The sequence below is a fragment of the Ascaphus truei genome, chromosome 5 (genome assembly GCF_040206685.1).
Source record: "Ascaphus truei isolate aAscTru1 chromosome 5, aAscTru1.hap1, whole genome shotgun sequence".
Taxonomy (NCBI): domain Eukaryota; kingdom Metazoa; phylum Chordata; class Amphibia; order Anura; family Ascaphidae; genus Ascaphus; species Ascaphus truei.
Genome location: NC_134487.1, coordinates 121,127,052 through 121,142,392, shown reverse-complemented (window position 1 = coordinate 121,142,392; position 15,341 = coordinate 121,127,052). Strand labels below are relative to the sequence as shown.

General features: G+C 39.5%; 1 protein-coding gene across 1 annotated transcript in view; it reads left to right on the top strand.

Moving 5' to 3' along the window:
• LOC142495286 (dynein axonemal heavy chain 3-like) overlaps positions 1-15,341 on the top strand; it is a 1,152,169-nt gene that overhangs the window by 471,816 nt on the left and 665,012 nt on the right. The window contains exon 29 of the mRNA XM_075600542.1: positions 1,860-1,979. Coding sequence (XP_075456657.1) covers positions 1,860-1,979 — 120 coding nt within the window. The remainder of the gene's footprint in view (positions 1-1,859; positions 1,980-15,341) is intronic.

The following is a 15,341-nucleotide window of genomic DNA, read 5'->3' as shown; positions in this document are numbered from 1 at the left end:
CTGAGATCCAGCACACAAATATACAAAGTCACACTGAGATCCAGCACGCAAATATACACAGTCACACTGAGATCCAGCACGCAAATATAATCACTGAGATCCAGCACACAAATATACACGGTCGTTTGGAGATCCAGAACACAAATATATACATGTAGCCCCGGTAAGAAATGGGGGCTATATATCTTTCTCCTACTGGTGTAAGTCCTGTTAAGGGCAGGCCGCCAGTAGTTATCATGGGTTTCCCCGCTTCAAGCCCTGCCGTGATTGGTGGATGTAGGCACCTGACTCTGTGTGGAAAGGCAGAGACACAGGGGAGGGGTCTGCTGACATCATGATGGGCAGGGCTGTCTCTATTTTGTGGGCTGTTCCTGTAAGTGACAGTTCAGTTCTTTCCTGGGAGCAGAGAGTGCTGAAGCAGAGCCTGAGCTTGAAGCATGCCAGTAAGAGGAGAGGAGAGACTCAGCCACCTTGAGTAGAGTTGATAGCACAATAGTGCAGTGGACCAATGCCCCTCACCCTGCAGAGGGTGAGGGGAGAGTTAGCCTCACCCTGAGGGCCTATACCTTGGGGTGGAAGGTGTGGAGTATTGGAGCTCCAGACAGCCCATCCTGAGGGTGTACTTCTGGAGGAAAGGAGAAGGAGGAAAACACCTGTACACTGTGTGCTGCTGTTGCACTGTGCTGCTGCTGCTGTGTGCTGTTGCTGTGTGCTGTACCGCTGTTACAAGGACAATAAAGACATTGCTGCTTTTATACCAAGACTGTGTGAGATTGGGATCTCTCTTCCCCGAGGGGGAATTCTCTGTAAGGGTCCCACCCCATATCCCTGGCCGCTTATAGAGATGGAGGTGCTGCACTGTTGCTAAGAAGATGGAGGCATATACCCCATAAGCCTGTCCCTGTTATCCCCAAACCAACGCGGGAGACTCAGGCCCTCCTGTTCCTCACAGGTATGCACCACCAACATGCATGTAGCCAACCCTCACCACACCCTAGAGGTCCAATCTGCGACAGGGGGTTGGGGGGGTGGAACATGGGTTACATACACAACCACGAAGATCCAGCACACAGTTACACTGAGATTCTGCACACAAATAGACAGCCACACAAAGATCCAGCACACGAATAAACTAACAATGAGAGCCAGCACACAAATATGCAGTCAAACAGATTTCCAGTACATACACTGACATTGTCACAAATGCATCTCAACATATATATCTGTCTCTCCCCTGCAGTGTCCCATTGATGCTCCTCCCCATAAATTGGGGAGCTGCACTCATTCGGCAGTAGGAGGGACAGGGTCTATCTAGTGTGATTCATTGGTTGACTATTCCTCCTCTTCTGCTCTCTAACACTGCTAGCCTCCCTCCCACCTCGGAAGACAATACTCTCACTTGGGTCTGTGGATAGAGAGGAAGAAACTGGGGCAGTCCCACAGAAAAACATTGACTGTTGCGAGGTATACAGTATGCTAAACTAAGCTAAGCTTAAAAATCTGGACGGAGGTACACTATACTGTCTTGAGTTACAGTAGTTGACTGGCATGTTTACCAGGGATGCTAACTTGTTTCTTTTGTAAATAATGTGCATTCATCCTTCTCCTCTCCCCAAACCACCAGGGGTTTTCAAATAGGTTAATTCTTTCCTGACTTCTAATTTGGGAGTTAAGAATACAAAAGCTTGTTTTAGGAACAATTACTGTAGTCACCCCAATAAAAAAAAAAAAAAGCTAATTTAGAATTTATTTTAATAATTGTTTCGTTTGTTTATTTTCTATTCATGTTTTTTGCAAATGTGTTTTGGTGTTATTGTTTGTGTTATGAAAACCTAAACCTGTGTACTTTTTTTTTTCAGTGTGTTGTTTTTAACTGCTCTGATGGACTAGACTATAAAGCCATGGGGAAATTCTTCAAAGGCCTGGCGCAGTCTGGAGCTTGGGCATGCTTTGATGAATTTAATCGCATTGAGCTGGAGGTAATTGTAACCAGTTTCTCAGCAAATGTAGTATGCAATAAGAGCAACAAATCTAACAATTACAAAAAAATCAGAAATGTTTTATTGACTTACAAACTTAAAACGTTCATGTGTAAATATAACTTTGTATAACAATATCCTAATCTATAGGATAATATAAGGTAACAATTTAGCCATTTTATTACATCATTATAACGACAATTATTCTTCCAGATTTGCCAGCACCATTTTCAGGGTAAAGTACAATAGTTATTTGTCATATATATCATACACATATCAGTAACATATACATTATATATTTTCATATGGAGATGTACAGTATAGTTCACTATGCACAGGCTGCCATAATGGCTCTTTCAGTGAAAACAATTAATTTTTTCAAACACCCACAAATTTTGGCTGAGATACTATAACTAGACAATAAGAATGATATTGCTGATCAGTTAGTATCAACTTTGTGTTGGATGGTTTTAAAGGTAACTATGTATTACAATATATATGTTAACAATAGCTAAAGCTCTATTACTAAATATATATATTTTTTATCTATATTATGCTGAAATTAATATTTATGTTTTAGTATAGCAAATATGCAAATGCTCTGCATAATTTTTTATCTACTGTACCTTGATTCCTTGCTTTTAAAACATTGTTAGACAAGTACACTTATCAGTGTATACCCTTGGGTAATAAAAATGAAAGAAACAAGTCTAAACCGTTGTGGCTAAATAAACAGGGAGGGGAGGAAATGGAAAGGAAGAGGCAGGCGTTTAGATTCATAAAATCAGAAGTGATGGAGGCTTCGTATCAGAATTATAAGGAATGTAACAAAAGTTGCAAAAGGGCAATCCGATTAGCAAAAATTGAAAATGAAAAAAGAATTGTAATAGAAAGTAAGATCAACCCTTAAAATTTATTTAAGTACCTTAATAAAAAAAGATTAGAAAAGAAAATATAGGACACTTTCAGTGTGAGATGGGCAGACAAATATTTGGAAATAATGAAGAGCAGAGGTATTAAATATATACTTTGCTTCTGTATTTACCAAGGAGGAATACAGTGCAAAAATAGTACCACAGGAGGAAACCATAATCTCTATACAAAGTCTCATTAACAAACAATTAGTTAACTGAGGAACAAGTGCCTAGGCGGCTTGATAAACTTAAAGTAAATAAGGCACCTGGCCCTGATGGCATACATCCAAGAGTTCTTACGAAGTTAAGTTCAGTAATAGCCAAACCATTACATTTAATATTCAAGGACTCTATTTCCACTGGCTCAGTACCACAAGATTGGTGTAAAGCAGATGTGGTGCCTATATTTAAGAAAGGAGCTAGATCACAACCGGGGAATTAAAGACCTGTAAGTCTGACATCCATTGTGGGGAAGCTACTTAAAGGTTTAATATGGGCTAATATGCAGTTTATGTGGTTTATTTATATTTTGCAAAAACTTTTGCTACAGTGCCACACAAGGGGTTAGTGTGCAAAATAAAGTAAATTGGACTCAGTAAAAATATTTGGATTTAAAACTGGTTGAAGGATAGACAGCAGAGAGTTGTTATAAATAGAACCTTTTCAGGTTTGGCTAAAGTTGTGAGTGAAGTACTTCAATGATTGTTACTGGGAACCCTGCATTTTAACTTCAATGACCTTGATGTTGGCATAGAGCGTAAAGTCTCAATCATTGTTGATGATACTAAATTGTGTAAGGTAGTAAAATCAGTGCAGGATGTAATTTCTTTCCAGAAGGACTGGAAACTTGGGCAGGTAAATGGCAGATGAGGTTTAATACAGATAAATGTAAGGTTATGCATTTGGAAAACAAGAATAAAAAGGCTACTTACAAATTAAATGGGGCAAAATGAGGTCAATCCTTGACGGAGAAGGATTTAGGAGTGCTTGTTGACAGCAGGTTTAGCAGTAGTGCTCAAAGTCATGCAGTAGCTGCAAAGGCAAATAAGATCTTGCATGAAAAGAAAGTAAACATAGTTATGACCCTCTTTAAAGTATTAATAAAACCACACCTTGAATATGGAGTACAGTTTTGGGTACCACTCCCAAAAAAAGGCATTATGGAACTAGAAAAAGTGCAGATGAGAGCCACCAGAATAATAAAAGGGAGGGATAATCTGATTTATGAGGAGAGGCTAGTTAATGTAGATTTGTTTACATTAGAAAAGAGGCTTCAAAGAGGGGATATGATAACTATATGCAAATATATTCAGGATCAATACAAGGAGTTTTCAAAAGAACAATTCATCCCAACAAATGACATGGGGTCATGAGGGGAAAGGCATTCCAGAGGTGTGGGGCAGTCAGTGAGAAAGGTTTAATGCGGGAGAGGGCTTTAGATACAAAGGGGTTAGAGAGAAGACATCCTTGAGCAGAACGCAAGAGTCGGGCTGGTATATAGTGAGAAATTAGGGCTGAGATGTAACGAAGGGTAGAAGAGTGTAAAGCATTAAAAGTGAGGAGGAGAATTGAGTGTGAGATGCATGGTTTGATGGGAAACCAGGAGAGTGATTACAGCAGGGGAGACGCTGGGATAGATTTAGGAAAGAGTAGAGTGATTCTGGCAGCAGCGTTAAGGCTAGATTGTAGGGGAAAAAGCAAGAGAATGGGACGTCGCTCAAACCATAAAATCCAAATAATGTATAGAAAGCCTGGTGCACGGGGAAAAAAGGGCAATATTATAGTGAAAGAAAGTGACAGAGGTCACTAAAGTCCCCTATTAGTTGCACTCACGGCAAGAACAAATTGCATAACTAAAAGATACAAATATCCTCAGTATGAACTCAAAGTCCCAGATGAAATGAAGTAATTACTCGAGGATACAATATCCACAGATAGACTAATGTCTAAAAAAAAAATAAACAAAATCCATAAAGGACATATGCATACAGAAAATGTCTAATGGCCTAAAGTATAACATAGACATACACTATAAAATCCAAAAAATTAAAAAACTTTAATAAACCATTTATAACGCCGAAAAGCAAGTGACATATTAGGCAAACGAAGGTAATACAACCGTGAATACAACCGTGCTCCTAATGTTGCTGTGTATGCCCAGACCAAAAATAACTCCCAGCAGATGCTGCTCCACTCCACGAGTACTCCCACTCTCAGACGCCTACGAGTGACGTCACACCCCGATGCGCGTTTCGTGTGATGCTTCACACTTCATCAAGGGGGAGGAGCTAGCTAGCTCACCTTCGTTTGCCTAATATCTATGTTATTTATACCCTTGGGCATTTAAGGAGCTTTTTGACTGGGGATTGTAGTTATTTGTACCTCCCTAAGGCGCACCATTATGTATACACATAGATCCATCTGGTACCTTACGAACTGATCACTGTATACCTATCCATTCGGGCTCCTTATGGTTTAAGTGTTTAAGTGTTTTCCCTGACCTACCCACAGAGCTTGCACGGCTTTGATAGCAACACTAGGGACACCATGATATACATGTATATTACTAATTATTATTGATCTGGTATTCCTTACTATACTGGTTGCTACCCCCCTCCCACCCGCTCCCCTACATGGGTATTTTAACATCACTATTTGTTTTTGTTTTTATGTCACTTGCTTTTCGGCGTTATAAATGGTTTATTAAAGTTTTTTCATTTTTTGGATTTTATAGTGGATGTCTATGTTATACTTTAAGCCATTAGACATTTTCTGTGGACATATGGTCCTTTATGGATTTTGTTTATTTTTCTTTTACACATGAGTCTATCTGTGGATATTGTATTCTCGAGTAATTACTTCATTTCATCTGGGACTTTGAGTCCATACTGAGGATATGTGTATCTTTTAGTTATGCAATTTGTTCTTGCCGTGAGTGCAACTAATAGGGGACTTTAGTGACCTCTGTCACTTTCTTTCACTATAGATTGTAGGGGAGACAGGTGTGAGGCAGGAAGGCCAGACAGCAGGAGGTTACAGTAATCGAGATGGGAGAGAATGAGGGCCTGAGTCAAAGTTTTTGCAGTCGAGTAACAAGGGAAAAGGTGTATCTTTGTAATATTATGGAGGAAAAAGCGACAGGTTTTAGATATGTTTTGAATGTGACGGGAGAATGTGAGAGAGGAGTCGAGTGTGATCCCTAGGCAGCGTGCTTGGGCTATTGGGTGATAATAGTACTTCCAACACTAACGTGGAAGGAGATAGTATGGCCAGGTTTGGGATGAAGTATGAGGAACTCTGTTTTTGCCATGTTAAGTTTAAGTCGGCAGAGGGCCATCCAGGATGATATCGCAGAGAGACATTCAGAAACGTTGCTCTGTACAGCTGGTGTTGAAAAGGATCAGGAGTTGAAAAGTAAATTTGTGTGTCGTCAGCATAGAGGTGATATTTAAACCCAAGAGATGTGATTATGTCACCTAGAGAAAGTGTGTACAGAGAAAAGAGAAGAGGTCCCAGGACAGAGCCCTGAGGTTCCCCCACAGAGAGATTGACAGAGGAGAATATGTTAGCAAAAGAGACACTGAACGTACGATGGGAGAGGTAGGAGGCGATCCAGGATAGAGCTGTGTTCCGAATACCAAGAGTATGGAGAATGTGAAGGAGAAGAGGGTGGTCCACAGTGTCAAATGTTGCAGAGAGGGCGAGTAATATGAGCAGAGTGTAATGACCTCTGTCTTTGGCAGCATGGAGGTCATTAGTTATTTTAGTGAGGTCTGTTTGTCGAGTGAGCAGTGTGGAAGCCAGATTGTTGAGGGTCTAGGAGAGAATGGGTGTGGAGAAAATGGAGCAAATGAGAGAATACAAGACATTCAAAGAGTTTAGAGGCAAAAGGCAGGAGGGAGATAGGTTGATAGTTAAAAAGACAAGTGTTTTTGAGTAATGGTATAACTGTTGCATGTTTGAGGGAGGAGGGAAAGGTACCAGAGTAGAGAGATGTGTTAAAAATGTGTGTGAGTTTAGGGATTATAGTAGGAGCAAGATGTTTAAGGAGATGGGAGGGAATGGAGTCAAGATTGCGGGTGGTAGAGGGAGAAGAGGAGATCAGCAGTGACACATCCTCCTCTGAGAGCAGAAAAAAAGTCAAGGACGGCAGGAGGACAGTAAGGAAGCGGTGTAGGAAGGGAGGAGGAAACAAAGGGGATATTCTCACGTATTGATTCTACCTTTTCCTTGAAATAGTCAGAAAAGTCCTGAGGTGAGATGGTGAAAGTAAACGTGGCAGCTGAGGGTGTTCTGATTAGAGAGTCAAAGACAGAGAGAGTCGGCGTGGGTTAGACTTGTGCATGTTGATTAATGAAAAAAAGTAGGTTTGCTTAGCCTGAGAGAGGGCAGAGTTGAAACAGAACAGCATAAATTTGTAGTGAAGGAAGTCTGTGAGAGTGTGAGATTTCTTCCAGACGTGTTCATATGAATGAGTGGAGGAACGCAGCATGCGCATGTGGGAATTTAGCCAGTGTCTGGGGTTAGAAGGGCTAGGACGGCAGAGAGAAAGCGGGGCATGTAGATCGAGAGGAGAATAAGGCAGAGTTATAGTTCCTGACCAGGTTGTCAGGGTCTGGAGCAGAACTAAGAGAGGAGACGAAGGAGCGTAAAGTGGAATGAAAGGCTGGTAGGTTATTAGAGTGCAGGTTTCTGGATAAACGAGATTGAGATGGAGAGAAGTGAGAGAGAAAATGAGACAAGGTGATGGTCAGAGAGAGGAAAGGTGGAAATGGAGAAATCAGAGAAAAAAAAGTTTTCATTGAAAACCAGGTCTAGGTAGTGGCCATCCCTGTGTGTGCTGGCTGCAGTCCACTGTTGAAGAAGAGGTTAGAGAGAGAAAGCGGGAAGCCCAAGGGAGAGAGGGGTCATTAATGTGGCAGTTGAAGTCGCCAAGGAGAAGAACAGGGAAGTCTAAGGAGAGAAAGAAAGAGAGCCAGGATTCAAAGTGAGAGAGAAAGGCAGAAGGGGGGTGAGTAGAGGTAGGTGGGCGAAAGATGACCATCACGTTGACAGGGAGAGGAGAGAAGATCTGGACAGTGTGAGCCTCAAAGGGGGAAAAACAAAAAAGAGGGAGGAATAGGAAGGGGTCAGTAACGGCAGAGAGAGGAGAGGAGGAGCCCCTCGCCTCCACCCCTGCCACAAGGGCGCGTAGTATGGGAGAAAAAAAGGCCACCATAAGAGAGGGCAGATTCCAGAGCAGTCAGACTGAGTGTGCCAGGTCTCGGTTATAGCAAATAGGAGCAGAGAGGGAGAGAGAAAGAAGTCATGCACAGAGAGGAACTTGTTAGAAAGTGAGCGAGCATTCCAAAGGGCACAGAAGAAAGGGAGAGAGGAGGGCAGGTGGCATGGGATGGGGATGAGGTTGGATGGGTTGACACCAGTTGGAGTAGAAATTGCATTTTGCAGACGAGGATGAGAGCATGTAGAAATAAGGTAGGGACCAGGATTGGGATAGATATCCCCAGAAGCAAGGAGTAGAAGCATGGATAGAAAGAGAATGTGTGAGGATGATTTGTAGGGGTGTGTTTTAGTGCAGGGGATGTAGCTCTGTAGTGTCAGAGGGCACAGGTAAGAAAGTAGTTCATGTGAACTGAGAAGTGGCGAGAGAGGAGAGATGGAGATATATGAATAGAGTTAGAGACATAATAAGGCTGGTAGAATGAAGTGCATAATTTGAAAATAAGTGAGACCATAGCAAATATAAATAGTAAAGGCGGCATCACAGCAATAGTTTAAATTCTGAGATGTGCAGTCTGGGATAAATAATATGTTCCTTTGCAGCGTAGATCAAATCCAGGAATCAGAGCCTGTAGGTGTTTTCCACATGTTTACTCCTTTTGTACTCCCTTTTAAAGTCACTTTGCTTGCTACTTAAAATGGGCTACTTGAACATGGGATGCAGACAGCATGGGCTGCTATGCTGACAAGATAATGGAAGCAGGCACATGGTCTTATGCAGAAAATATGGACCTTTTGGTGGCACATTAAATATTTTCTGCATAAGACCGTGTGCCTGCTTCCATTATCTACACTGTATTCCTCTGGGATGTCTGGACCTCCCTGGATCCGGTGCACCGGCAGATAAGTACCCCCATCCAGCACCATATTGCAGTGTGCATGTACTTCTCTCTATGACTGCTATGCTGACTGGTTATATAGCTCAAAAATGTCACCTGACTGAATTAGGTTCAGCCCACTGCACTTAATTAGCACATGTGAAGGACATGATCATCACTTTACTTCAGATTTTTCTAATGTAATATGAGAGATACATTACTAATTAGTGGTTCACACCATGATATGTCCCGTTGTCTTACTGCTCCCAGTAACTGCTTCTATAACAACACCTCAATTTGTACACACAACTCACTATTTTCTAACTTTTAATCCCCAATGCAGTAGGCTGGGAAACTGACTTAGGCTGAGCTTAAACAATTGCAGACTCCCTATGAGGTCGCGCTTTGTCCTCACGCAAGCGCACATGACAGAGCGCGATGGCAGGACTGCGTTTTCAGAAGACAAGATTTTCGTCTTTTGGCGTGGCGGCCAAGCGATAACCACGTCACGGCAGTGGTTCAGCCAATGATGGCGAACCAGCCACGTGACATCTCGGCCACAGCCCCGCAATGCCCCCGCCATTCCCACCCATCACCTGAACATCGAGGCTGAGGAGAGTTTACATTCGCACGAGCCGCAGGCATGGAACACGTGCACACACTCCATCGCGCGCAAGCGGGCTGAGAGTATAATCTCAGCCTACCATGTACTGGAGAAGATTTGAAGAGAGCCGACCTCTACTTGAACATTGAGCAGACATATTTGCAGCATATTAAACAGGAGTCTTACAGTTTTATCTGTAATGTTCTCAACCATTGCTCTTGCAACAATTCTGTATGTCTCTTAGTTGTCACTGTAGTCTTCCTTGCATGATTCCAGAATTATTTTCATGTTGGGTTCAGCCAAGGAAAGATGATTTTGTGTCAAATTTCCTTTGCTGCCATATAATATTGAACATTTCTTTCAGTGCATCTTTTTCAGCAGGAATATGCATTAAAACACAGCCACATTATAATTCCTTTGATTGTAGGCAGAGCAAACAAATGATAACATATACCAGTTGCTAGCTAGAAAATTCATATCTTAATGTGTTTTTGCATCTAACTAGGCACATAGAAAAAAAATGATCCTACAGTATAAACTCATTAGAGATGGACATCTGAGTTCAGCTTGTCTGGATTCAAATGGTATTTGAGCTCTGCATTAAATCTGCAATATGAGGTGACTCAAATATTAAAGCTGAAGAAAAGTGTTTTTTGTTTTGTTTTTGGCAACTACAAAAAACACAGAGAAGTTGTTTTCTTCTTCAATATATTTAAATAGCTAGAACATACATTGTAAATTATACACAAACATCTGTTTTTACTTTGCTATAATAATTTAATCTCTGTCAAGGTTATAATACACATTGTGCTTTTCATCCCTTTGAAAAGCTTTGTGCCTCTGAAATTGCAATAAAGTTGGCATCGAACATGTGAACCACAATAAGGATGAATACTAACCATAGGCTCAAATCTGTTCATCTCTACATATGATAGGAAAGTTAATTTGTTTAATACAAGTACCTAACTTTGCAGCAACATTGTTAAGGATCAGTGTATGAATTGTTTCTTTCGTAAGAACATTTAATAATTGAATCACAAAAATATTTGAATATTAAATCACAATACACTTAGTTTTGAGGTTATGTTCATTTTTAATGTTCAGCTAAATTATGGACAGTTCTCTGATTTACAATTACTTATAGTGTTGTTTATTAGTGTTGGGCCTAAAGCAATATGCAGCAACATTGTAGTATGATTTTTTCCTAAAACATTCATAACCTAACATTGCTCTAAAGCACTGTACAGATGCAAGTGGCAGTCATAAATGATTAATGTGTTTGCAAAAAACAGCCTTTGTAAACTAGTTATGTAAGATAAAAGGATTCTTATACTTATATTGTTTCGCAGCTTTTTCTTTTTTTAACAGCATTTCTTCAAGTAGTCTTAGGACAGAGTCTTTATTATTGACTGGCAGTAAATAATTTGCTATAAAAAAAAACAAGGTTTCACATCAACTGTAACAGTACTTTAGCATTTGGATAAATAGACTTTATAAATAGGGGTTGTCATTGGTTCCACATCCAAATATATAAGAGCAAACTTGGGTTCTTAGATAATGAGTAGTTTATTGCCGGTACAGCATAGAGTATGATCATATACACAAAAGTCAATGAGGTTCTCTGCAAGGGGATGTCCCAAGCAGGCATTATATACACTTGATTTCCTTTGTCTAAAATAAATTGCTTGGCAGAATATAATGGTTAATCCCCATTCTTAAGCCAATCATTTTGCAGATCATTAAAACCTGGTTAAAACTGGATTAACACAGCTCTCTTTGGGAGCCAGGTACTTCTTGATACTAAAAATATGGTCAGTATTACCAGCTTCACGCTTTTAAAACTTTGCCACGCTATTATTTTGGACAACACACTATGCGCTAAGCACTGTAGTATGTGATCGATTCAATTACATTTCATAACCTGTACTAAAATTTCACAACGAGATTTTTCTTCTTTTTTCCACTTCCTGTTAATGGAAAACATTATGTGATTCATTTTGTTCATATTAAATCAATTGTAACTGTTATAAAATGTCCATTTCCTTTTCCACACACATGCGCATTGTGAATCAGACTTAGAAATCCAACGGAAAATAAAAAAAATTAAAGTGACAATTAAATTTTTCTTGAAGGAGATAATAATTGGGAGCTTTAAACAAAACCTTATATGATGCAGTGTTTACATAGTCAATCAATTTTTACATTGATAAAATAAAAATGTTGTGATTTTAACAATGATGTTGCATTTTGCAGTATAATTAGACTTTGCATGTGTAATTCATTCGGGTAAGAAACCACAAATATAAATAAAAATTAATAATTTGTTTTGAGGTGGGGGAATGCTATTCAATACCCTCAACTTTTGCTAGGCTTGGTTTGCTTGTCATACTGTTTATCGAAATATTACACACATACAAACATGGTCTCTGTGAGTGATAACTTTTTAGTACATTTTAAAATAGTTCCAGCAGTTGTTTATTAATCCTTCATGATCATCCATGCAGTACTCTGACAGACCAATTCAGGTGCATCTCACCCCCCCAACCCCCACAAGGCAAAGGCATTGGACTAGCTATCAACACCTCCCACATGAGAACAAAGACAACGGTTTCATGATTTGGCTGCTGGTAGAGAAAGTTCCAGTTCCTGGTTACACTCGCATGAAATCCAATGGAAATAAAACATTTTTTTAAAGGGACATTCTTTTTTTTCTTGAGGAGAGAATAATTGTGAGCTTTATACAAAACCTTATACAGTATGATGCTATGTTTTCATTTTAAATCAATTTGTACATTGTTAAAATCACAAAAAAATTATTTAATCAACGATGTTGCATTTTGCAGTATAATTAGACTTTGTGTGTGTAATTAATTCAGGTAAGAACTCCCCCCCCCTCCAAAAAAAAAATATTCAGAACTTTTATTCTGTATTTATTATTTATTATTCAATACCTTCAACTTTTGCTAGGCTTGGTCTGCTTTTCATACTGTTTATGGAAATATCACACACACACAAACATGTTGTCAAGGGAGTGATAACTTTTATTCAATTTTAAAACAGTTCAAATGATTTCATTCTACTGTAATCCCACACGCTCATTCGAGCATTAGACCAAAAAAACAAAAAAACAAAAAAGAAACAATCTTTTTGCACCTTCCCTCCCCCCCCCCCACCCTCACAAAGCCAAGCAAAAGGCATTTGATTTGTTATCAACAACTCCCCAGGGCCCAGGACCTTCCTTAAAAAGAAAGATACATTATGTTTGAGCCTTGAATTTGTAAAAAATATTTGATCAATTTTTACATTCATAAAATTACTACCTTTTTATTTCTCTATGAGGTGGCATACAGTATCCTGTACTGTTGTTTTGTTTGGGGGGGGCGGGGAGGGATTCTATTAAATACCTTCAAGTTTTGCTAGGCTTGGTCTGCGTTTCATACTGTTTATGGAAATATCACACACAAAAACATGTTCTCAAGAGAGTGATAACTTTTATTATATTTTAAAACAGTTCTAAGGATTTATTTCTACTGTAATCCTGCACACTCATCACAGCATTAGATAAAGAAGAACTAATTTAGTAGCACCCCCCTCCCCCCAACCCTCACAATAGGGCATTCACACACAAAGACACAATGATTCCGGCTTTGGCTAGTGTGGTTTTTAATTCCATGAGGTTTAGCTGAGTCACCTCACCCAGTGTAAACGACCGTGGATTTATTTTGTCATTGAGAGAGGCGGGATTTAGGACAAACTATTGACTGTTATTATGCACACAGTACAATAAGCATTCCCCCCCCCTTCCAGTCGTGCAGAATCTCCTGTTAAAGAAAAAAAGGCTCCAGGATTAGTGAATTGAAGGCCATGACTGTTTAACACTTGACAGCCACACAAAATGAATAAACTATAACTTACTGTACTTGTAAACTAAAATGATTTTTTAGAAATAATAGGTAATACACACGTGTCTAATACAAATACTGTACATACTGTATAATATAAACAAAGTGGAGAGTAAGCGCAGACATAAAATGGTTAACGTTCAATTACCTTTAATATACTGTACAGTAAGGCTAACATTTAAACAGGTTAATGTCAGTACCATACTTACCTGTACTATACTTACTGTATATACTGCTGGGAATTGGTAACAATTCGACTCTTCATGCTGCACCACATCAATCCTATTCAAGTTTGGACTTTGATCTAGTTAGAGCGCTTCCTTTTTTGTTGTATGTTACTGTATATACAGCTCTTCTATGTCTAGAGACTCACTGGATCTATACTCTAAATACTTTGAGCCCATCTGGTCTGAATGAGGGATTTATGTACACCCCCTTTCTGTAAGTCACTGCTCCTAGCGGGTCTCTGAGAGTGTTTTAGAAACAGAATAGTGCATTATGTGGGCTAGCCATATTAAAGCACTTTTATGTCGCTTAGGTTTAATATCTAAAGGTTTTCAGCCAGTAGCGTCAAACGGGTTGCCATGCCAACCCGTTTTTTGTGTATATAGGGGCAGACGCTAGCGCTGATACGCTCACCCCAGGAAGAAGGCGTGTCATACGCGAAACGTATGTCTGATACAGCGTTCCGTGAGGCAGTGCAGCAGCGGTGTAGAAGCAGTGAGCTCAACGTGGGCTAAACCGGCTGTAAACAAGGTTAAGGTAATAGGAGCCAGAGATTGACTCCAGCATCTGATTAAGCAGGTTTGCCTTGTTTAGCAGCAATGTGGTATGCTGAATTTAGCAGCAGAGCTGCCTCACAGAGCAATATGCTTTTTAACTTTTTAAATAATGAAGGGTACCTTTCTGACACATTGATCTCTGCCAGTGATTTTTGCTTGTCGGCTTTTTGATATACACAATATGCCCTAAATGTGGTATCTTAGAAAAACTAATACAAATAAACCTGTATTGATGTCGAAGTGTTATATAAGAACTAAAATTGAATTTGCTTTATTTTTCACGAGTGAACATAAGCAGGAGAAGGATTTACTCCTGTATGCAGCTTTGGCGAGTTCTGTGTCCATAAATAAACTTTAGTTTTGCAATAAAAATGTAAAAAAGATATGCCTTAAACGTGGCATTTTGCAGGGCTAAGTACACAGGACCTATATGACATTGTGCTGTATGCCAAAGCTGTATATCATTAGGAGTGTTTAGTTGTGGGCATTAGACCTACCAGACTTTATTTTCAACCTGATAAGATTTTTCCTGAGAATCAATCAAGAGAATTTGTATATAAAGCAATTTGGATAAATCTTACTACCCATTGATATTTCTATGTTGAAAGGCTCTACGCTTTTCTGCTATGATATCTTGTTAAAAACATCAAAGTGAAACAGATATTGTGTATGCAGCAAGAAGCTACCAAGAGCAACATTTGTTGCAAATGAGTTACTGTACTAAAGCAAGTCAAATGAATGATTTACTGATAAGATACTCCTGCTGTTGTCTACTGTATATGGGTTGCAATGAGAATTTACTTGTTGTTTTTTCACTATAAGCAAATCTGGGGTTAATCAAGATCTTTAGGCAACAACATATTGTTTAAATCTGATACCATAAATTGTGTATATATTTAAGAAAATATGAATCCAGGACAGCGCTTGGTTTACCATTTACAATCTGGAGTAAATGTATATCCATGGATTAATTCATCTATCTGTAACAAGAGGTTACAGTACCTTTCAGTTGATGATACGACCAGGCAGGTTTATATATTAAATACCTAGAACTGGTGTTTT